This window comes from Gobius niger (genome assembly GCF_951799975.1).
Source record: "Gobius niger genome assembly, chromosome: 16".
Lineage (NCBI taxonomy): Eukaryota > Metazoa > Chordata > Actinopteri > Gobiiformes > Gobiidae > Gobius > Gobius niger.
The window spans coordinates 4,651,098-4,678,913 of NC_136867.1; the positions used below are offsets into that span (position 1 = coordinate 4,651,098).

Genomic DNA, 27,816 nt, shown 5'->3' on the forward strand with positions numbered 1-27,816 from the left:
CATGAAGTCAATCAGGATACATAACACAGTGCAAATTATATAATATTACATTCCACAAAACAGCAAGAAAAGTGAGCCCAACTACCTTTCAAGAATCCCGTCCCCCTCTAACAATATAGTTCCCACGTCCCTCATCAATGATGATGAAAAAAAAAAAGCTAAATATATGCTAAAGGCAATTTTTAATTCTGAAAATACAGCCTATTCATAATTTAGGTAGGTAAGGCAACATAAAAACAAAGGAAACCATAAACGAAACAACAACTAACTTGTTGCCCCAAGTAGCAAAGTTTCTCTGTCCCACCATTGGGCCGTCACCTCACCCAGGAGTCAGCCCAGACTCGGCCGGGCCAGCGGCCCGTCATCGGTCGAATCAAGATTAGCAACTCCCACTGAATGTGTCGGTCCAATATCGGCCAAACTACAGCAACGTGACTGCTATGCGCATAGTGTTCTTGCCAGGGTAATGGAACGTAGGGGCCCCCTACAGTACTGTCCCTACGCTGTGAAAAAATCCTGGTGAGAACTGAGAACCCTGCATAAGCTATTATTCTATATTCACCATTAAAAGCATACACAGATACAATGTTTTCAAGCAGCATTACAAACTATATTATTATTACTTAATATATCCACAACTATATAATATCATGTAACTATACAATAACTATATAATATCTAGAGATCTTGCCACCCAAGCTGCCACCCCATTGATGTCATGTAATGTCTCAGATCTGCTAGGCTCACTCTCAGTTAGTACTTTTTTGACAGAAGAATTATAACAACTTTATTGCTAAATAAGGAGCCAGGTGCCAACTCCTGTGGCTCCCAAGATGATGATTTATTTATTTATTTTTACAAAAGTTTAAATTTTATCTGAGTTAGAAACCCCCTACTTATATTATGGACAATGCTACTATTTTTATATAATTTTGGGAGGCTCAGGCGGCATCTAAACGAAAAAATTGCCTTGCGATCAAGGAAAATTGCGTACCCCCGCTATTAGCATTTGACATTTTAAAACGTTATGCCACCCCAGAAATTATCTCTGACCCTGCTTACCACCCCGTGATTTTTTTTCTAGATCCGCCCCTGAATATACAACTTACACACTTTTTTCTTTTCACGACAGAGCGACATTTTGCTCAGGCATATTCCTGAACACCTGCATTTCAAAGGGGTCCTTCGAACCCGGAAGTGTTTTTTTCACGTGTTGTTGTTGTTGTGACAGGCGCGCGCACACACCGGCATGGACTGCTCTCCCTGCAGCTGAACGAACTGCTCTTGGAAACAGACATTCATTGGGACTTTTTTCCCCTCTTGAGGCTCACGGAGGACAGCGGGAGGATGAGAGTGGTCGCATTAATAAGGTGAATGATAAATGCTAACTTTCTCAGCTCGAACATTTTCTGTGGAAACATTCAGCTAAGCGGACAACAAACAACTATCGTCACATAAACTAGATCTAGCACACAATTAGCATCGAAAAGGCTTCAACATAAGTACATTGACTAATTTATTGGCAAACATTTTTGTTTATTAACCTATTAACCTCTTAACCAGTCTGTCATTACCCAAATCTAAAAGCAACAAATACGAGGAGAAAACTAGGATGAAAACGCAACAAAAAGTGTCAAAATATTACTATCAAAGAGCTCCAAAAAAAAAGCAGCAAATATGTGAAAAAAGCAATGAAAATGCATTAAAAAAGTGTCAAAAATTTTATGAAAAAGTGACAACAACATGTCAAATATGCGAGGAAAAAGAAAACGTTTTGTCGGGCTTAGCTTTCAAATGAGGTGTTACACTGGCCTGTAGGCTGTAGGCTCCAGTCAAGAAGCTTTTAGATTTGGGTAAAACTGAACTGGAGATATTGCACTCGGTTAAGGCGGATGGTAAGAGATAGTAAATGTAATTCAAAGAAGAACAAGGCAAATGTGTAAAGAAGTGATAATAACAGAATAAAGGCATCTTATATGCAATGATTAAAGGAGTATATAAACCATAAGAACTGAGAAGGACTACTCAGTTAGTGACTAGGTCTTGCTTAAAAAAAACAACCCTAACGTTAGGGCTGGGTTCCGTTTCGATACCAGTACTTTAACGGCACTTGATTTTCGATATAGATAGTTGAACGATACTTTTTCCGATACCCATACTAAAATATTTGTCATCTAGACCCAGAAAACAGAACAATAATGTGTGGAAGATGTGCAAATATACAACATCGGATCTTTGGATATCTCCATTGTCAAGAAATGTGTGAAAAATGGGAAATGATATGGGGGAAGATTGGGAGAAATTGTGGCAAAAATAGGGAAATGATGGGGAATAAATTGAGGGATTTTTTTTGTAAAAAAAAATTGGGGGGAAATAGGAAAAATATTGGTAATAAAAATTGTTCTTAAATTCGGGAAAAAATTGGGAAAACAAGAAAATGGCCAAACATTGGGAAAGAATTGGGAAAAAAATTACTTATTTGAGCTGCAACAACCAAGTCACTTCCTTTCATTCTGTCCCTGCACCAACAGCATCAAAACTTGGATCTAAAGATATAATATTTATTTTCTGTACCTGCTTTCGATACTTTAATAACTTTAATAATTTTTAGATGCCAGACTGGCATCGTTCAACAGTTCTCAGCACTTTTCAGTATATTGATATTATTATAATATAGATATGCCCATAGGCCCACTCCTTTTGAGCAGAATTTCAGCTGCTCAAATAAACAAATACACTTTTTTTTTTTTGTCAGGCAGTGTATGTAAGAAAATTGTGAAACGTGCATAGAAACTGGGATGTTAGAAGTGCGTTAGGAATGTTGTAAATGAGTTTAGTTTCGATCACCACCTAAAATAAATAAAACTACAGCAAAAAAAGCAACAAAAATTACAAAAACGTGACTAAAAAACTACAAAAAACATGACAATGAAAAGAGACAAAACGCTTCTAAAATGTGACTAAAACGCAGTGACCACGCAACAAATGAGTCATCATCAGTTTTGTAGGTCTTGGCTTTCAAATGAGGCTGTTAGATTTGGGTCAAGCCCGATCTGAAGAAAATGCGTTTGGGTTAAGGCGTAAGAGACTTCAATCTTAGGATGCATTTGTTGATTTGACCTGTAATAACCCCACTGGTTTCATACTCATGTTGACCATCTGTTTTCTGCTGCATGTCAAGTCCAATGTGCACATAATAGATCTGTACGGATGGAGAATGAAATGAATAAATTGCCCTATATGGAGAGCAGCGCATGGGTAGCACCTGTGTCCCTGCTACAGTCTGCCTGGCTAATTTTGCTTTTGATGTGTTTGTGTAATAATTCACACCTGCTTGGTTAATAAGTAGGGCGCACGTGCAGTTGTGGATATTGTAAATATTGTGTGTACATGCAGATGCGACTGTATCCCTCTGCTGACCCTGTGCTCTCCCTCTTGCTGAGTTGCAGTGGGGGCAAAGACAGCTGCTATAATATGATGCAGTGTGTAGCAGCGGGACATCGCCTGGTGGCTCTGGCCAACCTGCGCCCGGCCCACACAGGTGAGGAAGAACACGGCTCCGAATATCAATCAGGGCAGTAATGGGTCTTTGAAAATGAGTGGTATATAGAAGCATCCTGTTTCCATATGCCTTGTGGGTAAAACTGAGCAGATCAAAAAGTCAGATACAATTGTTCTTATTGTGTGAAAAATTAAACCGTTAAGTCATTAACCAAACTGAACCACGGTGAAGGTGAACTTTTTTTGTGACTGTAGCTTTACTGGGAGCGGAGAAGTCTCCAGCTCGTCTCTATGGAGATGTTGACTAAAGGCAGCCGAATATGATATTTAAAGGGACTATACAGAGTTTAAAAATGTTAAAATAATGTATTTTCCTCCCCCTACATGTTCCAGCCATGTCCTAATGTGTAGAATGAGCCCAGACCTGTTCACCACAGCTGCCTCTAAAATCCTGCACTGTCACTCAAAAAGGTGTTAATTCGGGTCTGAAGTGCCGTCATGCACAAGCTTAAAGGTATAGCGGAGGATGTTCTATTTCCGGGTGGATCATCAAGACGATTGGTCCTAATTGTCAATCATTCTGGTGATATGCCTACGTAAGGCCGTCGTGCGCGCTCGCCCCTTGTTAATTTCTGCGCATGCGCACTTTCAAGCCTATGTGAGTTACGCTGTTAGCCATTCATTGCTGCTGCAGAACGCACCGAGTCGTTTGAAAATGGCAGAGGGTCGCAAGAGAAAAAGTGTCTTCGAAGTGTATGAGAAGAAGAGAAAGGCTTCAGAAGAGAGAAACAAGACCAGAGTGTTTTTGGGAGATTCTTCCTCCTCGGAGGCAGGTAGAGCGTTGCGCATGCGCATTTTTTTTAAATGGAGAGGGCGGTTCTTTCCTAAAATTCGGGAAAATCCTCCTGTATACCTTTTAATATATGACCTGAGGTGGCAGTAGTGAGTATAAAATGGCGAACTTTCATCTAGCCCCTTTAAGGTCCTCATCCAAATCAATTATTTTCTATGCATAAATTTGTATTGTTCTTTTGTGAAGCAGGGCTGCAACTAACAATTATTTTGGTAATCGATTAATCTACCGATCATCTTTACGATTAATCGATTAATCGCTTGACTGTGAAAGGTGCATGGAAATTGTTTTTTTGTCACATAGAGCTAAAGTGGCATCGTTTGAGGACATGTTGATGGAGTAAACTTAAAGTAAACGTTTGTACGAGGCTCTTTGTGCTACTTCTGCTTTCCGATTGGACGAGACAAAGACAGATGTTTGTGAAATTTACAATGTGCAAACACTGCAGACCCTCACTTTAAAAACAAAGGAGGTTTTCATCCAAAATACATAATTGTCATAAATGTCTTTTTAGCTCTATTTTAGTCTGTGTTTACTAGAAAACGATTAATCGATTACTGAAATAGTTGACAACTGTTTTAGTAATCGATTAGTTGTCGATTAATCGATTAGTTGTTTCAGCCCTAGCTGCAACTAACAATTATTTTGGTAATTGATTAATCTGCAGATTATTTTTAGGATTAATTGATTAATGGCTTGGCTGTAAAAGGCGCATGAAAAATGTATTTTTTTTGAAGATTTGAGGACCTGTTGTTGGATTAAGATTAAAGTGAATGTTTGTAGGACGTTCTCAGCACTTTGAAAAAGTCACTGCAGCTTAACTTGGTTTGTTCAAAGCTGCACATGAACACAAGCACAAGTTTCTGTGAACAGGCCATACCTCGTTTAAAAGCTTAGACCCTCCAGAGTTCAAAGCGGTAACGACGGGAGAGGCTGCACTGGCACTGACAGGGACTTAATTTGGGACAGAGCTGGTATTGAGGAAGTTTATTTCCAAACTGGTTTAAAACTATAACATCTAACAACAATAAGAGTGGAGTTTATTCTGCTTTCTGATTGGGTAATTGTCCTGAGATCATGTTTTAAAAATGTATGATGTACAAAACACTCTACACACCCAAAGTTTGCAAACAAAGTCGTTTTTCATCAAAAATACTGAACCTTCATGTCATTTTTTTCTGTATTTGAGTCTGTGTAAACCATGTTAAGCAATTACTAAATGACAACTACTTTGATAATCAATCAGTTGTTGATTAATGGATTAGTTGTTTCAGCCCTATTGTGAAGCATACATTGTTGCTAGTTTTTGCATTCTTTGATTACCCACTGCAAAGTTATCAGTTTCTGTGTCCTGCTGGTCAGTAGGAGCATGTTTGGTATTGTTGACAACAGTTTAAAGGTTAAGCCGTGTGCCTTTTAATGATCATTGTGTGGTTCGCTACACTAACGTCATTTCATCCAAGTTCCTGACCACAGTAAAAGTGCCCCCTGTGTGCTGAAAGTTGTGCCCATGTAGGTCACCCAGGTGCACCCGCAGACCCCTGGGTAAGCACTTCTGTGGACTGTCCGTGGTGTTCGCGTTGGCTGTGATGCACGTTACGAGGAGCTTTGTTCTCACAGGCCGCAGCAGCTCGAAGAGCCCAGATGGATCACCCATGTCATGGATATGAACTATGGCACACCAGCTCTGCTCCATGTAGCGGCTTCGCCCCCTTAGTCTGACAGATTTGGGGGGAACTGAATTTGCCTTCCTTAGGCGGGGGATAATAAATTAAATGAGCCACATTATTGTTTACTGATGCAGGTTTGATGAATATTGTTTATTTGACTTCGAGGGTGGATATTAATGTGTTAGCAAAGATCGGAACGAGGTTGGACACAACTAATAGTTTTCAGTGATAATCTGAGTGTGTACATTTTCCAATTTTACTACATTGCGTACAATTGACCGCCTGGGCCTGCAATTAGACGCAATTATTTCTGTCTGAAGTCCCACACTTTCCTGATCTCAAACATGAATCAGAATCTTGATCACTTTGACCAATGAGATGAGCTTTCCTGTGAACCAATCTGTCCAATCAGGAGAGAGTGGGGAAGGAGCTTGACCTTTTTCCCCCTCTCCTCATTTGGCAAACTAGGACTGTCTTTCAGGTCCAATCAGAAGGCTGGACTTGAAACTTTTGAAACCTGTCCCTCCCGCTCCTCATTTTGCAATCATACAGTCTATCACTTTAAAAATGTATATTTTTGAAGGTGACGTTTGGCAGGCCAAAACTTTTTTTTAAATGTTTTTATTCTGTGGTCTATTTCGAGGCTATTTTTCCCTGTAGAATCTTCAACATCCACATCAACATCATTTGATAAAATGTTGTGTTTCCCACGGGTGTAACCATACCCAAATACTGAGAATATCCTGGGAATCCCCCCAACAAGACTCAAATCCATCCATCCATCCATCCATCCATCCATCCATCCATCCATGTCTGTTGCCGGGTCGTGATCACATTGCAGCAGCCCCTATGGCTCCTCCTGCAGGTGGTGGGTCCACAGAAGGTCGGCCTCATGGTTCTAACCGGGCCTGTTGGTCTCTCATAAGGGGCTTCTGAACCGCTCTTCGTCTGACCCGTCACCTAGGACCTGTTTGCCATGGGAGACCCTACCAGGGGCACGAAGCCCCCGACAACAGAGCTCCCTGGATAATTCAGGTGCTCAAACCCCTCCACCACGTTAAGGTGGCGATTTCAGGAGGGAAAGACTCAGATCCAAATGATCCAAACATGGTAATTTGAATTTCCTCTGTGAAAGATGCCAGTTGTCTCAAAATGAGGTTTTCATTCCGCTCTTGTAACAACATACCCGCAGTAGTAGCTCCCACAGACTCCAAACTTCAGTCTTGGAATGAAGAATATTTTGAAGGTTCGTACAAAGTGATTTTTTGATTCCAAATACCTGCCTAATTTGAGTTGAGCCCCTAAAACAAGGTGAAATAATAACTAGCCTCTTCAAAACCTAAACAAGATCCAGAAAAGTCCACTGACAAAAGAAAACCATCAATTGCCAAACATGGCTCCATCCACTGTTAATATTTGGTCGTCAAAAATATAGGCAATCTTTATATGAAAACATAAAATGACACAAAGCTTGCTGTCCATGGTTTCTTCATATTGATGTTGTTGTTTTGCCAGACGAGTTGGACAGCTACATGTATCAGACGGTGGGACACCAGGCCATCGGGCTGTACGCGGAGGCCATGGACCTGCCCCTGTACAGACGCACCATCCAGGGCAGCAGTGTGGACACGAGCCGCGACTACAGCCACACGCCGGGCGACGAGGTGGAGGACCTGTACGAGCTGCTCAGACTGGTCAAGGTACGGAAGCAGGCGGAGACGCACACGGGAACCTCTGAATGTCACTATTGTCAGTCATTACCGTTCCTTAGAAGTAGCTTGTGTTGTATTAAATGAATAGGCTTGCGGTGGATAGGAGAGTGGCCGGGCTTTTCAAAGGAATTGAAGTTGAGTTAGCCACACACTGAATGGAATCTGTAGTAAAGGGCCACAAACTAGAATGCAAAAATCTATATAGAGCGTTTTCCCATGTTACAATGTTGTTCTCTCATCAAAAACAGACCTGGAGTTGTGTTTTGACCCAGTCATCTTTGAGTAGCTGCACAATGGCGGCAGCTCGCAAGAAGCTCCACTCACTGTCCTCCATCTCTTGCTGAGCTTAATCCACTCATCGTGGAGTAAAGACCATAGACATATTATTAATGGACCGTCATTACTCACTCCTCTCCCCGTTTGACAAAATAACTATGTTCAAGGGGGAAATCATGGCGGATTTTCCTGACGCCCTCCCCAGCTCTGATGATGCATATTCCTAAACAGGGCGGGGTTTTCACTGTAGTCTCGGCCCTTGTGTGACGTGTTGTCACAATTGTGCCTAACCGGGCGTTATCACAGGAGCAATATCTAGCTGTAGAAAGTAAAAAAAAAAAAAAGCACCAGGCTTTACAATTGTTTAGAGCGTGTCTAAGTCCATTTCTGTACAGTGTAAAACTAGCCTGTTCTGCCGCCACTATATGGAGGTACTACAGCAATGGCGGCCAATGGCGGCCCCTAGCATCTCTGCTACAAGCGGCCATTGGTAAACACTCCGTGAGCAAGCCGCTCCGGATTATAGCCTTGGGCTAATTTCCATCCGTCGTCCCCCATGCGCACTCTCAAACACTCATTAATCCAGGCATGTTGTACATGTTTTTAGTGGTAGCGGATACTAGAGTACCTAGAGGTAACCTACGCAGGCACGGGGAGAACATGCAAACCCCACACAGAAAGGCTCCGTCCAGGTGGGAATGGAACCCTGGACCTTCTAGCTGTGAAGCACGAGCGCTAACCGCTGTGCTACCGTGCCTCCAACTAACTCTGAGCCCCTGCTCAGTGGAGGGGAGCCAGAGGAGGATCAAGAAATGAAACACATTGATGTTTTATTTTAGATCAATATTTACGTTATGTCTATCTTTTGACAGAGCAGCAGCAGCATGCGGCGATACGAAACAGACCAACTTTCAGCAGCAGTCTAAGTCGCAGCTTGAGTTCAGATTTTCTTTCCTCCTGTTCACTCTCAAACTTGTGTTTTGTCGGCGCTCGATCAGTTAATGAAAGTTTGATGTTTGAGTTGGAGAAAGGTGCCCTTGAACAAGCCGCTTCACAGGAAAAGGCCCATTGTCTGTTTTATCTGGACTGACAGAAGATCAGATGCAAAAAATTAATCGGCAAATTAATATTTCATCAAATGGCACTTTTTGAGCAGGGGCAGTGAGAAGCTCTTCATTGGACGGGGAATTATGTATGAGCGCGCGGAGGTGGGCCGCGGTGTGGGGGGTTGACTGACAGGGCTGAGGTGTGCGTGTGTGTGTGTGTGCGTGTGTGTGTGTGTGTGTGTGTGTGTGTGTGTGTGTGTGAGCTGATCGCCTGCAGCCATTTACTAAACACATGGGTCTAATACTGACTTTTATTGTAGTGAAAAAAATTAACTTTACGGATTTGAACCCACACTTTCAAACATGTTCAAAAATACAGTCTTTTGGCTTTTCGAGTTCGAGAGATCAAGGCTTTTGTGCAGCAGTTTTTATAAACTGTTAGGAGTTCAGCCGAGAGTCTACTGTAGGACAAAAATGTGATGAAAAACTGACAAAAACACGACAAGAAAACAAGGAAAAAGCGATGGAAAAGCAACAAAAACACGACAAAAAAACGTTCAAATGAGACATTACACTGGCCAAGCTCTCCAGTTCGAGAAGCTTTTATATTTGGGTACAGCCGAACTGGAGAAAATCCGCTCGGTTAAAGTGGGTGGTAAGAGGTTGAGCACCCCCAAATCTGAATTTCTGTACAGTACTGTACATGTGAACCATGAAGCAAGAGGAAGATGAGATGATCTCCTAAAGTCTCCATTTTCAGAATAACATAAAATGAAGAAAGGCCAGAGCCAAGCCCTCAGCCTTGAGGTCCTCCATTGTGGATGTTGATGTGTGTTTATGATCATTACTCAAAGAGAAGTCATCTGCTTTTGAATTGCAGCCTATTCACAGATGGTGGCTCTCTTTTCTTCAGAATTTGTTGGAAATTAATTGAATCAATTCCACCCACATGCTTCACAGTTGAACAGATGTGTGCCCCTTCTTCTGCAAACGGACCTTTCCCTCTTTCTTGGTATACGCGGTGTTTTACTGCACAAAATATGTTGAGGGCTTTCAAAATGAAAAGGCTTCATTTTTCCAGAAGTAGAAGGAGCTGTGCGAATGTCTGACTGTTTCCTCCCCATCTCTCTGCACACAGGAGAAGGAGTCTGTGGAGGCAGTGTCTGTTGGGGCCATTCTGTCTGACTACCAGAGGGTGCGGGTGGAGAACGTGTAAGTGTGTCCCAGAGTACGCCTCCTCCTGCTTCCCCTCTGCTTTAGCCTCTGAACCCTGTGACGCACTGACGAACTGAAGGAAGACGCTACGCCCTCCGCCATCCAAACACATGCTTTGTTTATCGAGCTTTATTTAGGCCACTCTGGCTTTGATTTATATGGCTTGGTTTTAGTCTTGATTTGGACTTGAACCAAATGATTTGAAATACTGAAGAATGTTGGGAGAACATGCAAAAACTCAAGTTAAGAGAACTAAAAGATATCTAATTTCCCTGACAAGTTTAAACAAGGTGGATCTCTTTGAGCGGTTCAGAAGTCAATTATGAGAGACTAACAGGCCCGGGTAGAATCGTGAGGCCGCCCTCCCGTGCACCACCTGCAGGAGGCGCCATAAGGGGCTGGTGCAGTGTGAGTTACATTATTTTCGTTTTTTGGTATATATTTGCATTTAATTCTATCATGCAAATACCATGCTACAATAAAACAAATGTTAAGTATGGCAAAAGCCAAGTTTTCGTAGAACAAACTCAATTATTGTAGCAATATAGTTCAAAATGTAAACAACAACACCACCTGTACCTGCAGTACCTACAGTCACTTACCTCGTTCAAATTTGGCCCATGGGCCCCACTTTGGGCATCCCTGGTCTACAACATAAAATACATAAAATAGGTGAGCGATTTTCACCACGATGTTTCTCTGCTCCCTTGAGGCATAGGAAGTTATGAAGTTGTCATTTTAAAGCCCAGACGGAGCCCTTTCCAATGGGAAGTCTCTGTCACTTTCGGTTCCTGAGATATCGGCCGATAAAAGGCAGATATCGGCTTATATTGAAAATACCCAAATATCGCTCCAATATATCGGTCGGGCCCTAATAATTAACTGTTCTGACACGGCTTTAGCGCACAACGAATGCAAGATTAGAGATTTCAGAAAGGTTTGTAGAGGTTTTTTTCCCTTAAGGCACGAGCATCTTATAAGATAACAAAGCCAGGATTCATCCAGGTCACATTGTCTTTGGATGGAAATGAATGTGTTGACATTGCAGAAGCATATCCAGACAACGCTACAAAAACAGGTTTGCTGTAATTGAAGAAGTAGATCTTTATTTATTTAGCGCCTTTCACAGATATAGTCACAAAGCGCTTTACATGAGACAATTGTACATTCACTCCATACTCTGTGGTGATAATCTATGTTTGTAGCTTCAGTTTCCCCTGGGGGAGACTGTCAGAAGCGCTGTCGCGACTGCACACGTCTGCGCCAACGGTCCCTCTGATCACCACCACACATCATTCATCCTGGCCTATTGTACATGTTTTTAGTGGTAGGGGAAACCGGAGTACCCGGAGGCAGTGTTAATTTTGACAACATATTTTATTTTAGTTTTAGTCTTTTGACTAAAATGTAATTTAATTTTAGTCAAGATTTAGTAAAAAAAATGTTAGTCTAGTTTTAGTCGACTAAAATTGCATGTCAATTTAGTCAACTAAATTTAAGACTAATTTAGTCGACTTTGCATTTATAATATTCATTATAATCATATTTAATCAAGGTCCTCGACTTCATGGAGCTGCTCCCACATGAACAAAGCTCAGAGCTGATCATTTGGCAGAGAATTTAAATGATCTGAGGCTCTTTTAGACGGTCAATAGAAGTTTGGCTGATTTTAGTCTCTACTTTTCATTTTTATTTAGTCTTATTTTAGTCGACTAAAATATCTGGACATTTTAGTCATAGTTTTAGTCTCATGAGAAACTTTTAATTTAGTTTTAGTCCAATTTTAGTCGTCAAAAATATCACTTTGACTAAAATTAAGACTAAATATTTTAGTCGACGAAATTAACACTGCCCGGTGGAAACCTACGCAGACACCGGGAGAACATGCAAACCCCTCACTAAGATAGAAGTACAAACATGTTTGAGTCTGTGTGTGTGTCTGCGTCTGCCGCTGATGATCATGTGGTAAATAGCATTTTTTGGCGATGAAAAAATCGCAATTGATTCCCTGCCTCCCAGAAAGACTGAATGTGGTCTGGGAATAGAACCAGGGACCTTTTGTAGATTATATATTGGGTAGGATAAGAATATTGTAATGCTTACTTTTGGTACTCGCATGCTGTGCAAATCAACACTCTGTATATTCCGTTACAAACATCGTCATCCATTTTTCACACCAAACAATGCCTTCTCATAGTCACACCAGGTAAGGCGGCTGAGTCACGCTTTGTGTCTTGTTCGCTGGCGCTCGAACAAAGGGCCGTGAGGTAACCGTTTGGCAGCGAGCGCGTCTGACCCACGGCTGACCCGGGCCTCCTCAGAGAAACGACAAAGACACCTCGATCCCAATCCCTTCCTGCTTTGAAGCGGCGTCTGAAGCGGTAAACACCTTCTCGTCCCCTGTCGCGCAGATGTTCGCGGCTCGGCCTGCAGCCCCTGGCCTACCTGTGGCGTCGGGACCAAGAGTTGCTGCTGTCCGAGATGGTGTCGGCTGACCTTCACGCCATCCTCATCAAAGTGGCGGCCGTGGGTGAGTCTGCTGCGCCCGAGCCAGTCACAGACAAGGCTGAAACCGTTTGTTAGACCGAATGTAGTCATTTACTCCATATTCATTGACAAACTGAGCATTCCTGGAAAAAATAGAAAAGATTTTAGGTTTTACGTGCAAGCAAAGGGTTAAAAGTTTACGCCTGCCACGTCTTGGAAAACTTTGAATAACAGTTAGTCACAGTGTCTGACCTATTGCAACCCGATCGGAGTATTTACAAGTCACTGGATGTGCCGAGAGGTGGCGAGATGCTTTGTAGTCTGTAATTTAACTATAGCCATCAACAGGAAACGTCAGCAAGTATCAAAGAAACGACAATAGAGTCTAGACAGGCTGCAGTGTTGCCGGGGGTTGGATTCCATAACGGGTCTGACTGGTTGCTATAACAAAAAAGGAAACAAAGGAAACGTAAGAAATAAGTTATGGCGCATTGTTGAGTATTTGTACACTTTTTGGTACCACGGCAAGACTATGCGGTGGTAAGTTTGTTTCGATTAGTAGAGAGTCAAAACAAAAAGAAATAAAGTGTTTTGTTAACCTCTTAACTCCCGCCTGAACCGAGAGCATTTTCTCCAGTTCAGCTTTACCCAAATCCTGTAGGCCAGTGTAACACCTCAAGCTAGGATCTACAAAGCTCATCTAAATGGATCTTTTTCCTCCCGTCATCAGATTTTTTCCATCCTTTTTTTTTTGGGTATTCAACTCACTTTTTTCAACTCACTTTTTCTTTTTTTTTTAAATCATTTTTTTGTCATTTTTTGTCACATTTTCTTCAGATTTTTTGTCACTTCTTTTGTCATTTTTTGTCATTTTTTTGTCACATTTTTGTCACATTTTTTGTCATTTTTTGTCATTTTTTGTCACATTTTTGTCACATTTTTTATCATTTTTTATCATTTTTTTGGTCATTTTTTGTCACATTTTTGTCACATTTTTGTCACATTTTTTGTCCAATTTTTGTCAGATTTTTTGTCACTTTTGTCATTTTTTGTCACATTTTTTGTCATTTTTTGGTCTTTTTTGGTCACATTTTTGTCACATTTTTGTCACATTTGTGTCACATTTTTGTCACCTTTTTTATCATTTTTTTGGTCATTTTTGGTCACATTTTTGTCAGATTTTTTGTCACTTCTTTTGTCAGTTTTTGTCACATTTTTTGTCATTTTTTGGTCTTTTTTTGTCACATTTTTGTCACATTTTTGTCACATTTGTGTCACATTTTTGTCACCTTTTTTATCATTTTTTTGGTTATTTTTTGTCACATTTTTTGTCATTTTTTTATTGTCTTTTTTTGACATTTTTGTCACATTTTTGTCATTTTTCGTCACTTTTTTGTCAAAGTTTTCTCACTTTTTTGTCACATCTTCATCATTGTTTTCATCTCAATTCTGTCGCTATTTTCACACCTTTTTTCCAGAAGCTTTTGGATTGGGGTAAAGCCAAACTGGAGAAAATGTGCTCAGTTCAGGTGGGAGTTAAGGGGTTAAAATGCATCTGTAGTTCCAGTCGAATATTGTTCTGTTGAAAAAAGAAAGTCAGAAAGTCTCCTGGCATCGGTTAATATATCGGCAGATACTCAAATCCCCAGTATCGTATCGGAGGCAAAAAAGCTGGATCGGTGCATCTCTAGTTTCTACTGACTGTTTCAGGACCATCAAAGAAAGTTGTTATGAAGACACGCCATACTTGGAACTACTTAGCTAAAATGCAATCCTTTTTTCTTTTTTTTCTTCTTTTTTTTACAAAACTTTACCTCAATATTCTTCAGAAACTTCTCACTCCCTTCTCGTCTGCACTAGTGAAACAATGCCCCTAAACTAATTTACTTGTTGGAAAGTTTTCATAAAGCTCTGATAACCATGTAAATCCTTCTGTTTTTGGCAAAAGCATCAAAGTGCCTAACAAAACCTCCACAAGCCGTACGAAGAATGGAACAGTGGAGGGAGACACGCCGGTATAATGCCCCAGTCATTAATCTCGGGCTTAGCAGCAGTGTTCAGACTTGTGCCAGGGGCGAGCTCATTGAAGCGGAGAACAATATGAGAAGATAAGGAGCTCAGAGGCGCGATACAAGCTAAACGCTCTTTTTGTTGCTGAACGCCGTACAGCAGGTGATCGCCCTTATAATAATGCGAGCTGTCAATACATCGCGTCCCCATCGCATAACACGGCAATCTGCAGTTTTCGCACTTAGAATCTATGGGGCGTGAAGAATCAAAAGCGTTTGGTTATTGCCTGAGCACGGGGAAGAGGTGGCGCTCTGAAACGGCCCAAGGGCAAGACGGATAACATTACAGAAAAACATCAGAGCTTTTTTTTTCCTTTCTCGCATAGATAATGTTAAAATCCTGCCTGTACCTACTTGAAGGAATGCTTCCAATGATTAATAGTCATTGAAAAGCCTAGAACTGGCTTCTTCTTTTTTGTGCAAGTTGTGCAATTATAATTTCCTGAAGACTTAACTTGACTGTGCGCATTTTAAGGTGGAGGTGAACAGGGAAAACAGTATAAAAGTTTTCTAAAACAGACATTTTATACACAAAACAAAGCTAAAACAACAACATCTAAATAATGGATGGAGCTAGGTTTAAATGTATAGATTAAAGGTGCATTATGTAACTTTTTTTGTGGAAAAAGTTGATATTTGTGTGTATTTAACCATACCCAGCGGCTGTATGAGAGGTCAGTATGGCGCCTTTACTTTTGATCACAGTGGTCTGTAGCAGTGTTTCCCAACCAGGGGTACGGGGACCCCTGGGGGTACTCGAGGACCTAGCAGGGGGTACTTGGAACTATTTCAGATGGAAAAAAGGGGAACATGTAACATAATTTTGATAGGAAAAGCTATATTTTTCAGTAAAATGTGTTGCTTTGGGAGAATTTTTTGTTTATTTTGAACGCAACATTGTCCTTAATCTTACAAATACCACTTTTAAGTAATTACTTTCTAAATAAACTGTAACACCCTTGAGGTAGGGGCTACACGGTTGACTACTGAAAGACCAAAGGGGTACGAAAGACAAAAAACGTTGGGAACCACTGGTCTGTAGGACGCTCCAGGATCAATTGTTTTGTAGGTTTTCTGGTGGGAGGGTCTGTCTGCAGTGAAAATCTTTTGAAAAATTGATCCTGGAGCGTCCTACAGAGAACTGTGATAGAAAGTAAAGGCGCCATGCTGACCTCTCATACAGCCGCTGGGTCACTACATGGTCTAATACACACAAATATCAGGTATTTTGGTAAAGAAAATCAGGCGAGGATTCTATTTTTACTCTTTTTACTACTGACATTGAAACAAAGATTTTAAGGGAGAAAACTAGCGATAAATTTGCTGTATGTTTTATTCCTGCCGTGTCTCGCCATAAACGGGTTCTGACCATTTCGAAAGACCTAATTTTGCATATCTAGCCTAAAAAAAACATTCAAATGTGTTGCAAACATCAAAACATGTGCATCTAACAGGTGTGCGTCAGTGAAAGTAAGACTACCACCGAGATTAAGCCAAATCGACAATGTTTACAATGTTCTCTCATCAAAAACAGACCTGGGGCTGAGAGGAGGGTGGGCGGGCGGGTTTTTACGGGAAATTATTTAAAAATCAGGAAGTGAAACAACAGGATACTTTGTTTTAGTTATTTGAAATCAATATTTCTTGTTCTAGCAAAGCCAACGCGTATGATAGTGATAAAGATGTACTTGCAAAAAGCATTAGACCCGCTCTAGTATATTTACATTTATATATACATTGCTAAAAACGCTACACTTTATACTTACTTAATTGTTAAATTCAGCTGGTATTAAAGGGATATTGCAGGATGTTTGACATAGGGCCTCATTTCCTAGATTTCTGGAATTTTTTAAATGTTTTAATTCATGCAGTGCAGTCCTTGTATTTGAAGAGTTTAGTGGTGCTAGGCTAGTGCTAGGCTAGCACATGTCTATGGTAACTAGTAGCCTGCATTAAAAACCTCTTCAGAATCATCAGATTGCTATATCTGATTTAGAAACGAAAGCTATAAGCAAAATGGTTATATTTCAAAAAGGTATTCAGTCAACATAGACATTTATATAAGTAGTCTGGTGTTTGAAGTGATTTACTTCAGGTGCACTGTGCTTGGGTCAGACTGTTTTTAATGCAGGCTACTAGTTAACATAGACATGCACTAGCCTATCACTAGCCTAGCACTAGCCTAGCACTAGCCTAGCACCACAAAACTCTTTACATATAAGGTCTGCAACACTTTGGATAACTAGGAAATGAGGCCCTATGTCAAAAATCCTGAAATATCCCTTTAAAGTCTGTAAATCTAAATGCATTACAGTTGGATCTAATGCGTGTAAATGACCTTTTGCATTTTGATCTAAAGTAAGTATGAAACAAGCTTTCCTGTGCACAGACAATGAGGCGGAGCTTTCAGGTCCGGTCAGGAGAGGAGGGGGGGCGGAGCTAGATCGTTTACTCCTCATTTTGGAATCTTACAGGCTTCTACTTTAAGATCCACTTTTGTGTTTCTGTCCACCATTGACATACTGCCCCCTGCTGGCTAGCGCTGTGATCGCACCCTAAGGCCGATCAAGCGGTTTGAATTTTGAGTTTTCATCAGAATGCTGTTCAATTAAGATCATGACTTTGTTAAGATTGTACATTATATAAGATTATATTCTGTGCTTGACGTTGCACCAAAGTACTCTGCGTATCTTTCAGCAGCCCGTCCACGGCATGCTCCCGTCAACTCATTTATCACCTGATCTCTGCGGCTCATTGCTCATTTTTTTGAACGGTCCGATGATTAACTTGCTTCGTGTCATAAATCAGCGGCTCTGCGATGTGATGCGGCATGACTGAAGTGATGTCATTTGAAATACGCTGGAAAAATGTTTCAATTCATACATTTAACAAAGCAATTACTGTAAGCTGTGCGAGTACAGTCAGAAAGTGGGTCGTCAAAAGGTCAACCCTGCCATAACTAAACTTAAAAGTACTCCATGTGAGCAGTAATGGACTGTTTCATTCTTTGCTACGAATGATTTTTGTTAAATGTAGAAAATGTTTAGCTATAAATGTCTTTACATGGCTTTAAATGGCTTTACTATACATTAGCATTTAGCATTATTATAGTGTGAATAATGGAAATGCAGTAATTCCTCAGTGTTCTGCAGATTCATGCACTGATCACAAAAGAAAACGGTGTATCTATAGACCTTTCAAGTCCTAAACCACCAGTTTAGAACCACTTTCTTCTTTCTTTAGACGAGACACGGCAGGTGAAAGCATTAATTAAATAAAAACAGATATAATTCACCCTTTGCAATGCTTATTTTTTTAAGTTTTGACTGCGAGCAAGCAGCAGATTTACAGGAAAGCATCCACGTAGCGTGAAATGTAACAGAGATGACGCTGAATTCCAAATATGATCATTTTGTTTTATTTATTTTATTAGTTTATTTGAACAGGGACGATGCACATTCATTAACATCACTGCAAATGTGCCAGTTTTAGCTCTAAAGCTCGTTTCCAACTGTTGTCCCTGGGCAAGATGTAGATTACCAGCAGCAAACAATATACAACGATAACAATAATAATCATATTAAACCTATAAAATGATGAAACAATTTATTAGTAGAATGTCACACACAACCTATGTTAACATTCGGCACAAACACTACAACATAGTATATAGACAAATACACACAGGCAGGATTACGCTGGCAGCAGGGATGGAGTTCCAGAGCTGAAAAAGCCAACTGGCTGAAGGCACTTTTCCTCAGGGGAACTAACAGGTTATTTGATGTAGTGGATCTAGTTTGTCTCCTGCTCAGACCAGGTATCATTTTAAAAAACAGATTAGCGTCATGAAATTTTACAAAGCTTTCCCAGTTCAGCAGGTTTGATTTGTCTATATATACTGCAGTGGTGATGACGGAAAGGTTTCATGTCCAGGACTTTCAGAGCTGCTTCTAGACAGAGTCGAATGGTTTCAGCGTTGTCTTACAGCCCTGAGACCAGACACAGTGCGACAGATGTGGCATTATTGTAGTATAGAATAATAATTTTGCAGCATCTGTGTTCACACTCTGTCTGTACCTAAAGTTAGCAAGATTTAGTTTAACTGTTCTAATGACTTCTTGCAGGAATAGCTTTAGGCTAAAAAATACACAGGCACATGTGCGGACGTTGCAAAACTTTACGGCAGGGGTGCCCAAAGTGGGGCCCGCGGGCCAAATTTGGCTCGCCAGAACAATTACGTTGACCTGCCAGAGAGTGACCTACTTTTGCACAGTGTAATGTGGTTAACACTAACTCTCTTCCCATTCATTCTCAGTGGTAAATATGGATGCAGTACACTTTTTGACCACTAGCGTCAAATTGGGGGCGCTGTTTCCCTCCTTTCGAAAAGCTAAGGAAACACTGTTGTGATGTCTAGGTTTTTATCAGAGCGTTGTAGCATCAACTTTCCCAGTTTTCCAACTTGTAATTCAAAGGTTGTTGACATCAACAAAGGTGGGTGTTAAAAATTGACTTATAAAATAATTTATGCTGAACTGACACTTTCAAAATGATCTAAAAGGGCATTTTCTTTGAGTTACTAAATGAATGAGGTAAAGTCACGGTAGGTGCTGCAGATACAGGTGTTGTTGTTGTTTACATTTTGCACTATGTTTCTACAGTTGTTGATTTTGTTCGACAAAAACTAGGCTTTTGCCATAGTTAACATGTTATTTGCATAGATAGAATCAAATGCACAAGTATACCGAAAGTGAAATAATATAATAATAATAATATTATTATTTAAAGTTATATGTGTTTCACGCTTGACATCGCCGTGTTTGGCCCGCGACCCACAGGAACCTTTTCATTTTGGCCCTTCGGAGAGAAAAGGTTTGGGCACCCCTGCTTTAGGGCCTGTTTTTTCTCAATGAGGGGTTCGTTCCACTCTTGCAACAACATCTCCACTTTAGTGGCTCCTACAGACTCCAAACTTTACAATCATGCACTTGACAATATTATTACGTTTTTTTAGTGGGAACCAAAAAACATGGCACGTTTTTTATTTTCACACATTGTTTCCACTTATAAACAGCTTACTCAAAAACTAAACAAGCTAGTATATCATTAAAATAAAACTATGTATTTAAACCTGGCTCTATCTATCATTTAAATGTTGTCTCTGAAATTATTGGCAATTTTGGCCATTTCTAATGCATTATTATAATATCATCATCCTCTCATATTTATGTCAGTAATCGACTGCCAAAGTTTGAAATGAATATCTCTAAATTATTTTTTTCCTCTTCATCTCGCCTCAAGGGTGTGTCAACATTCAGAAGAATCCATGTTTTCAGTGCTATTAAAATCAGCAGTGTTAACATGTAAATGAAAAGCGATTGAAATCTAAATCAGTTCTCAGCAGTGTTTGCAAAGACGGGCGCCACAGTAATCATCCATCATTCCTTTTGCCAAGTGACTCGTGTAAAGAAAACAAACACACTTTTGTGACCTGGCTCCGCTTAACCCCGTGGCCAACATTTCAACTTCTGCAAATTCTCTGCATTTTTTTTTTTTTTTTGGAAGATTATAATTAAAAAAACGCAAAATGACCTCAGGTGCCTTTGCTCCTCTGTGAATGTTTATGTCAGTGTGCACCGCTGTGTTTTGGCTACACGCTAAAAGGGGGGAAAAGAGAGATCTTATCGGGCTCTGACTCCTCACCTGTCCTGGGGCGCTTGTAATTAGAAAGGGGAGAATTGAATGGAGGTATGAACGCTTTGGGCGTTTTTGGCAGGGCGCAGATAATTGCAGGTCTAAGCGCTGAGATGTGCTTCTGTTAAAAAAGCTCAGGTGACACTGGGCATACCTGTCGGCCTTTGGTTTCTAGCCCGCGGACTGAGAATGATTTTTAAAAGGATTTACTCTTACCAAGCCGCTGCGGAAAAACAAGTCAAGCCGCCCAAAGGTTAAGCGTCAAAGCCCGCGTGACAGCCAAAACAGTTTACGATCCCCTTGCCAAGTCGGGATGAGTTGGTTTTGAATAGCGGGAAGTCAGTCAAGATGAAAATGAGTTTATTAGGTACTTGAGAAGACAGGGGGGAAATTAGCAGTGTGTCTCAACAAAGACGCTTTTGTCTGGAATTGTCAACCTAAATGTTAGATGGTTGCAAGAAGTCCAACAAACAAAGGTGAGGATGGTTTTCATGTTTTGCAATGTAGAACATCTTTGATAATGCTTTGATGTTACTTCCAATTGTCTGAGTTGGTGTGAGCTGTAGAGTGTCACGGATGAACCAATAGCACCTCCATCCACGTGACTAGGTTTGTGTTGTAGGTTTAAATGTATGGTTTTGTTTTGTTTAAATATTAGTAACAAAGACTTGATGGGATTTTGGATCTTGCGGTTCAAAGCTCAATAAAGCAAACTAGGAACTTAGATGAATAAATCCCTCCAAAAAAAGAAAAGAAAAGAAAGACGTGAAGTTTGGATTTTGTTGGAGCTACTGAAGTGGAGATCTGTTGTAACAAGAGTGTGAAGAAAACCTGTTTTGGGGAAAAGAGCCGTAAAGCAGCATGAGTGTATATAGAGTGTATATATATTTCTCCCGTCTATAGCACACAAATCCTGATAAAATGTGCTTCCTTAAGGGCAAGTTTGGTCTTTTTTCTCTGACATTAAAACTAAGCCGTTTAAGGGAGAAAACAAATCTCAAATTTGGCCACTGTGCAAAATCGATGCTTTCACCTGGCGACGGTGGTGCAGTTGGCAGAGCGCCTCGCCTCGTGATCAGAAGGTCGTGGGTTCGAATCACAGCTCCCGCAAATGCACAATACGAGCCATCGCGATGTCGTCGGCATTTTACATTTTCATATTTGTTAAACATTTCATTAAAATCCTATAATCAGCAAAAACAATGTCCATAAACAGGGCATTGCTTCTCTTGCGCTGTAACAGATCTATCTTTTTATAAAACCGAGTTCGAGGCCTGGATGCATCAGCTGTTGCCGACCATTCACCAAAACATCCGGCGAAAATTGTGGAAGAAAACAATCACAGCGATCGCTCGTATGTCGTTGTTTCCCTGGGCAAGACACTTCACCCTCCTTGCCTCCAGTGTCTGCGTACACTGGTGTATGAATGAGAGAGCGAATGGGTGACTGGTTCTTTACTGTAAAGCGTAGAAAAGCCCAATATAAGTTGAGACCATTTACCATTTACCTGCAATGAGCTTTACAGTTTGATGTGCTCATCATCAAAGTAGGGCTGGGGGAAAAAATTTATTTGATTTAAAAATCGAGTTGGTAGGTCAAATCGATTCATATTTTCAAAAAAAAATCTATTAGAGATTATTAGATTAGATTATTATTTATTTATTTTTTATTTTAGATTTTTTATTTTATTTTTTATTTCTGCCCTCTGCTCAGAGGAGGAACAGAGCCCACCTACTGATTTTGTGTTGTTTTATTGCTCAATCCAAATACAGTATAAATAATTTGGATGTTAAAGAGGGGGTATTATGCTTTTTTCAATCACATAGCACCAGTCTATATCACACTACAATGATGACCAAACCTTCTGTTGGTCTGTAAATGCAGTAAATTAGAATAATTTATAAAAATTGTATAAAATGTCTCTCTCAAAATGGCTGTAGTGAATGTCTTGAAATAGGCCTCTGTCTCTTTAAGAACCTTTAAAACTTTCCGACACGCCCCCTCCACACGCTGTCTGTGGCATCAGTGGGGAGGGGGTTCTGCTGAGGAGCAGTGGTTGGTTACTCGGCTGGTGACGAAAGCTCGGAGGCGTCTCCAGGAGGTGGGGGCGTTCCTAGGAGGACTCAGGCAAACCTATCCCTAAAATGGCCGCCATCAAAGTTTTTACAGATGACTCAAAAATACATGAATGTGCCAAGGCAACACTTCAGGCATGTTTTTAAAGAGGGAATGACATAATAACATGATGTAAAGCTTGAAAAGTCTATTTTGCATAATACCCCCCCTTTAAACAATCTTCGTTGCACAGTGACTTTTCAGTTAGAGAAGGTTTGCCTTTGATGCACTTCAACTAAATACACATATTAAAATATATGTTTACACTTCGCAGTTATTTAGTTTTAAATGGAGGGGAATAAATCGAGTTTTTAATAAAAAAAATCGCAGATTGTACATCAAAGCTCTACACCAAAGTCACTTTTGCACCATGGCGCCTTCTAACCTGTCAACCAGTCATTCAAAGGCAAGATTGTCTTAAGTGTCTTGCCCAGGGATACAACTACAGCATATGCTTAGAACAGATTACCACGGGTTGCCCCAGTGTGACCTATAACGTCACTTATGCCCCACGTTCTAAACACTCGACAGTTTTAAGTGAAATCTGAATTGGAAGCCAAGCCGGCGTTTTTCACAGCGTCTGAAGCACTTCAAATCCTTCCAGATTAATATTCCTTCATCATTCGCCCCCAGACGACAGGTAGAAATTAGCAGCGGGGCGGATGACGGCGCCGTACGACTTTGTTTCTCAAGGCTGGCACATATTCCTTGATGACAAATCCCTGTTTTGTGAAAAGACAGCTGTCCAAACGCAAGATGATCCTCTAAGTGAATTTTCTCCGAGCGCTCATTTGCTGTCGGCGGCTTCAAAAAAACCCGAAACCACAAAAGAGGAAAAAAGAAAGGTTTGAGTCTTTGAAGATGCCAAATTGTAAGAAAAAGTTGAACTATCGGCGCTCACGGATGTCAGGATACATCTAATTAGCTCGGAAAAACCCTCGGAGGGAAAAGTATTGTTGTTATCCGTGTCTTTTGAACTAACCTTGCTAATTGGCGATTCCAAAAGGCGGCCGGTATTAAATATTCATCTCCGGCTAATTGATTGATTAACAAGGGTGCGTAAGGGGGCGCGGGGTCGAAGGGTTAATTGGTCGTCAGCTCCGGAGATAATTGGCACGTGTGAAATCGAGGCGCGTCCATGGGAAAAAAAACCTTTCATCGCAATGTGATCTTTCAGCCCTCGCTCCAACAGAGAAAGATTTATGTTGCAAATTAGCTTCTATGATCAACACGCGTTTACGAAAAGGGAGGATTTTTTAATGGAAATGACAATTATAGATACGACAAGTACTGGTGTCAAATGTATAATTGCCTTTATTGCATAGTTTGATGATTCACAAACTTGAATTCTTAACAACTTAGTTCATTAGGGAAAGGGCTGGCTGCTGTTCAACAAGGAAAGACTAAGTGAAAACCTGCCTTCAGTCTAACAGTGATGATGAAGAGGAGGATGTGTAGAGGTTGAGATGCTTTAATAGCTGCTGTGGTTGGAGGGATGCAGCTGAAAGTAAGAAAGGAGCTTCCATCCAGTACCGATACCAATGCAAACTCAAGGCCGTGGGAACCCAGGGTGCTGAGGGTGCTGCAGCACCCCCTGGTGGATAGTTTGTGAACTGCAGGCAATATTAACCCCTTAACTCCGACCTGAACCGAGCACATTTTCTCCAGCTTTACCCCCAGTCCAAAAGCTTCTGGAAAAAAGGTGTGAAAATAGCAAGAAAACTGAGACGAAAACAAGGATGAAAATGTGAAAAAAGTGAGAAAACATTGATGAAAAAGTGACAAAAAATTTACAAAAAAGGACAAAAGTTTGACAAAAAAGTGAGAAAAATTTGATGAAAAATTGAGAAAAAAATGACGAAAAAGTGATAAGAATTTGACAAAACAAAAATGCAAATAATTTGACGAAAAAGTGACAAAAAAGTCACGAAAATTTGACAAAAATGAGACGCCTGCCCAACAAAAAAAGTGAGGAAAAAAAATCTGATGTGAGGAAAAAAATCAATTTAGTTTTGTAGGTCTTTCAAATGAGGCGTTACACTGGCCTACAGGATTTGGGTAAAGCTGAACTGGAGAAAATGCTCTCGGTTCAGGCGGGAGTTAAGAGGTTAATAAATAGGATTTATGCACAGAAAAAGTATTTTGGGGGTACATTTTGTCCCTCAGCGCCCCCTAACTAAAATATCTTCCCACGGCTCTGTGCAAACTAGTCATTGAGAATGAGGATGTACTTTTGATACTTTGTACTTGGCTTTTATACAACCAGGACAGTCAACTGAAATTAAGAATGTCTTTTTTAGGGGAGTGTAGGCACCCTATTGTACATGTTTTAGTGATTGAGGAAACCTGAGCACATGGAGACAATCTACACAGACACAGGGAGACCATGGCATTCAAACACCACACAATTCATTTGCACTGCCTCCACAATTATTATGCTAGTGAGTTTTTTTTTACCATGTTTTTTTTTAAACTCACATTTTCAAACTGAGAGGCGTCCCAGGTGATGGTTTTGTTTGTAATGGGAGGATGTGTGGTCAAAGGAGATCCACGCTGAATAATAACAATAATACTGAATGCAGAATTATTACGTAGCCATTTCCCCTCACACAATATGGGAAGAGAAAGACATCTGAAAAACTCACACTTTGTTAAAAGCTCGTCAGAGGGATGCTTCAACATATATTGGGACCACAGAACATCAAATGTTTTGTCAGGAGGTGTAAGAAGTGAGATGACAGGAAATGATGCAAAGTAACCGTCAAAGACTTCAGAACCAGCAGGCATGAAGCCACCAAGAATCCATTATCACCAGTGGTTCCATTTTCAGCTGCTGTAACCGACCTGAAGTGTCCAGAAGTACAAGTGGATGCCCGACCACTATTGATCAAGATGTTTAGACTGGTTCAGGAATAATCTCAGTCCTTAAATTATCTAAACATTTCAGCTTATGTGTCTCGGTCGATAGTGGTCAGGTTTCCACTTTCCTTAATACTGAACACCTTGTACTTCTGGACACTTCCGGTCGGTTACAGCTGCTTAAACTGACAGCGCTGGTAGATAATGGATTCCTGATGGCCTTTTGCTTGATTTTGTCTTTGTACTTTTCCTTCATCTCACTTCGAAGGACTCCGTGGGTCATTGGCAATGAAAAATTGTATGGTTCTCTCGTCAAGTCCTGATATTTGTTGAAATTTGTGACTTTTCAGATGTTCCTTCCCATCTCATTGTGTTTGGGGGAGAAAATAGCTGCATAATAAGCCTTTGGACCTGCTTTGACCACACTTCCTCAGTTACAAACATCACCATCACCTGTGACACAAGAGTGCATTTGAATTGAACTCTTGCACTACAAAAAGTAAATATCAAGCATTGGCTTAAATGACTTGAATTGAGGAAATGTATCTTGTTTTGAGCGGTTTTCACTCATTTAGACACTTTTCCTGATCGGACCAAGTTTACTTTGCTTGTTTGAGGACATTTCAGACCAGTTCAAGGGTAAACCTCGCTTGAAATAAGAAAGTAAATGAGATAAGACCAATTTTGTTACCTCATTGGCAAAGAAAATGACCTGAAATAAGGACGAAATGTATCGAAACGAGTCAGAAACATCTCAGAACAAGTGAAATAATCTAGGACAAATGCCCAACAACATCTTAACTAGTCAAAAAATGTTGATTATTATGCTCAAATTGAGATGTTTTATACTGAGTTAAATACTTTTTGCAGTGTGTATGAGCTACAGTATGTCCCAATACTTTCAGTTTCCTCTTAACCTTCAAATCACCCAGAAGGTTCTCAGCAGATAGCATAATAGTTCTCATTTTGTTTGGTTGTTTGTGCATCCTGCCGAACTCCCGATCTCCGCATTATTCATCTCCACAGGTTAATTTTTCCACTTCATTCATTCTGATATGTTTGCCAGCGTTGATCTCATCTCCCGTGTGATCCCTGCCTTTTCCTAATACCCCCTCCCCATTACTCCCTTCACAGAGTCTGAATTGGCGATAAGCTGCTGACAAATTTCACATATAACCTTAATCTTGCCAGGCTTTGTTCGAACCGCCTCCCCTTCCCTCTCCGCCGCAGATCAGGCGATAGCGAAGCCCTATTGTTTCCGCGGCGGGCTCGTCTTTGTCACACCTGGCAACGCTGCGCTTATTCCAACCCCCGTTTAAAGGGCCAACATGTGACACATCGCGAATCCAATTTCCCCCCGGCTTTTCCGCGGGATTAAAGGCGAGCTGTCAAAGCAACACGCTGCCAGATCTGACGACGACCAGCATGGATCTTGACAGTATCTCCAATCTTCTCTACCCCCCTTCTTCTAATTTAGCATTAGGCTCGGTACGCAAAATCACAAGCTGCTTCAATTAAATAGGCAAAAGTGCTGCGGATTTTTTCCACTGGGAGCTTCTCAGTGGTGGGCAAAAGTCTATCAGGATCATTAAAAGACTAGTGTTGAAGTCTACTCTGGAGATAATTACCGTAGATGTCGAGGAATGTGTGCGTTTGCAAGCGGTGTATCTCTAATTAAAGGTCCTATAATGCTCTATTCAGGATTTTGCAACCGCTTAAGGTACTTTATTGTAGTCTACCGTAGATTCTCTAATACTGGCCTGTATTACATTAGCGGCCGGGTCTCTAACAGAGGCCGGGTCTCTAACAGAGGCCGGGTTCGCGGCTGGCGGAGGCAAATTAAAGCCGGTCTCTAAAACAGGCCGGGGCTTTTATTAGAAACTATAGCGGTAGAAATATTCCCCATGTTAGGAATTTGTCTCACCCTCGTGTAAATGAAAACTCACGTGCAGGAAGTAAACAAACGGGAACCCGGGCCGATGGGGACGCTGCGGAGGAGCTGATCCAAGCGTAACTTTGACACAGATTTAGCCACTTTTCAAACCTCCTGTGACTATATTTGGAAACAGGGCGAGCAACAAATGTTGTGTGACCCTCCAGGGTTTTAATGAAGTCTCCATCGCGTCTTCAAAGCACGTCCAGCTGCTCCGTGTGCAGGTCAGTCCCACGCCTCAAAATAACTCCTCCCATCAGCGCGAGCGTCTCGTCTTCTCTCGGGTCAGTCTCATGATCGATCACAAACACAAACGCTCCGTCTAAACTCGCCTTTTACACAAGATAACAACAAATAATCCGGTCCGCGGTAAAAACGAAACAGAA

General features: G+C 40.9%; 1 protein-coding gene across 1 annotated transcript in view; it reads left to right on the plus strand.

Annotated features, from left to right (window-relative positions):
- Positions 1-1,221: 1,221 nt before the first annotated feature.
- The window catches only part of dph6 (diphthamine biosynthesis 6), a 114,258-nt gene continuing 87,663 nt past the window's right edge, over positions 1,222-27,816 (plus strand). The window contains exons 1-5 of the mRNA XM_079574206.1: positions 1,222-1,370; positions 3,450-3,541; positions 7,540-7,724; positions 10,197-10,270; positions 12,685-12,803. Coding sequence (XP_079430332.1) covers positions 1,348-1,370; positions 3,450-3,541; positions 7,540-7,724; positions 10,197-10,270; positions 12,685-12,803 — 493 coding nt within the window. The 5' untranslated portion in view covers positions 1,222-1,347. The remainder of the gene's footprint in view (positions 1,371-3,449; positions 3,542-7,539; positions 7,725-10,196; positions 10,271-12,684; positions 12,804-27,816) is intronic.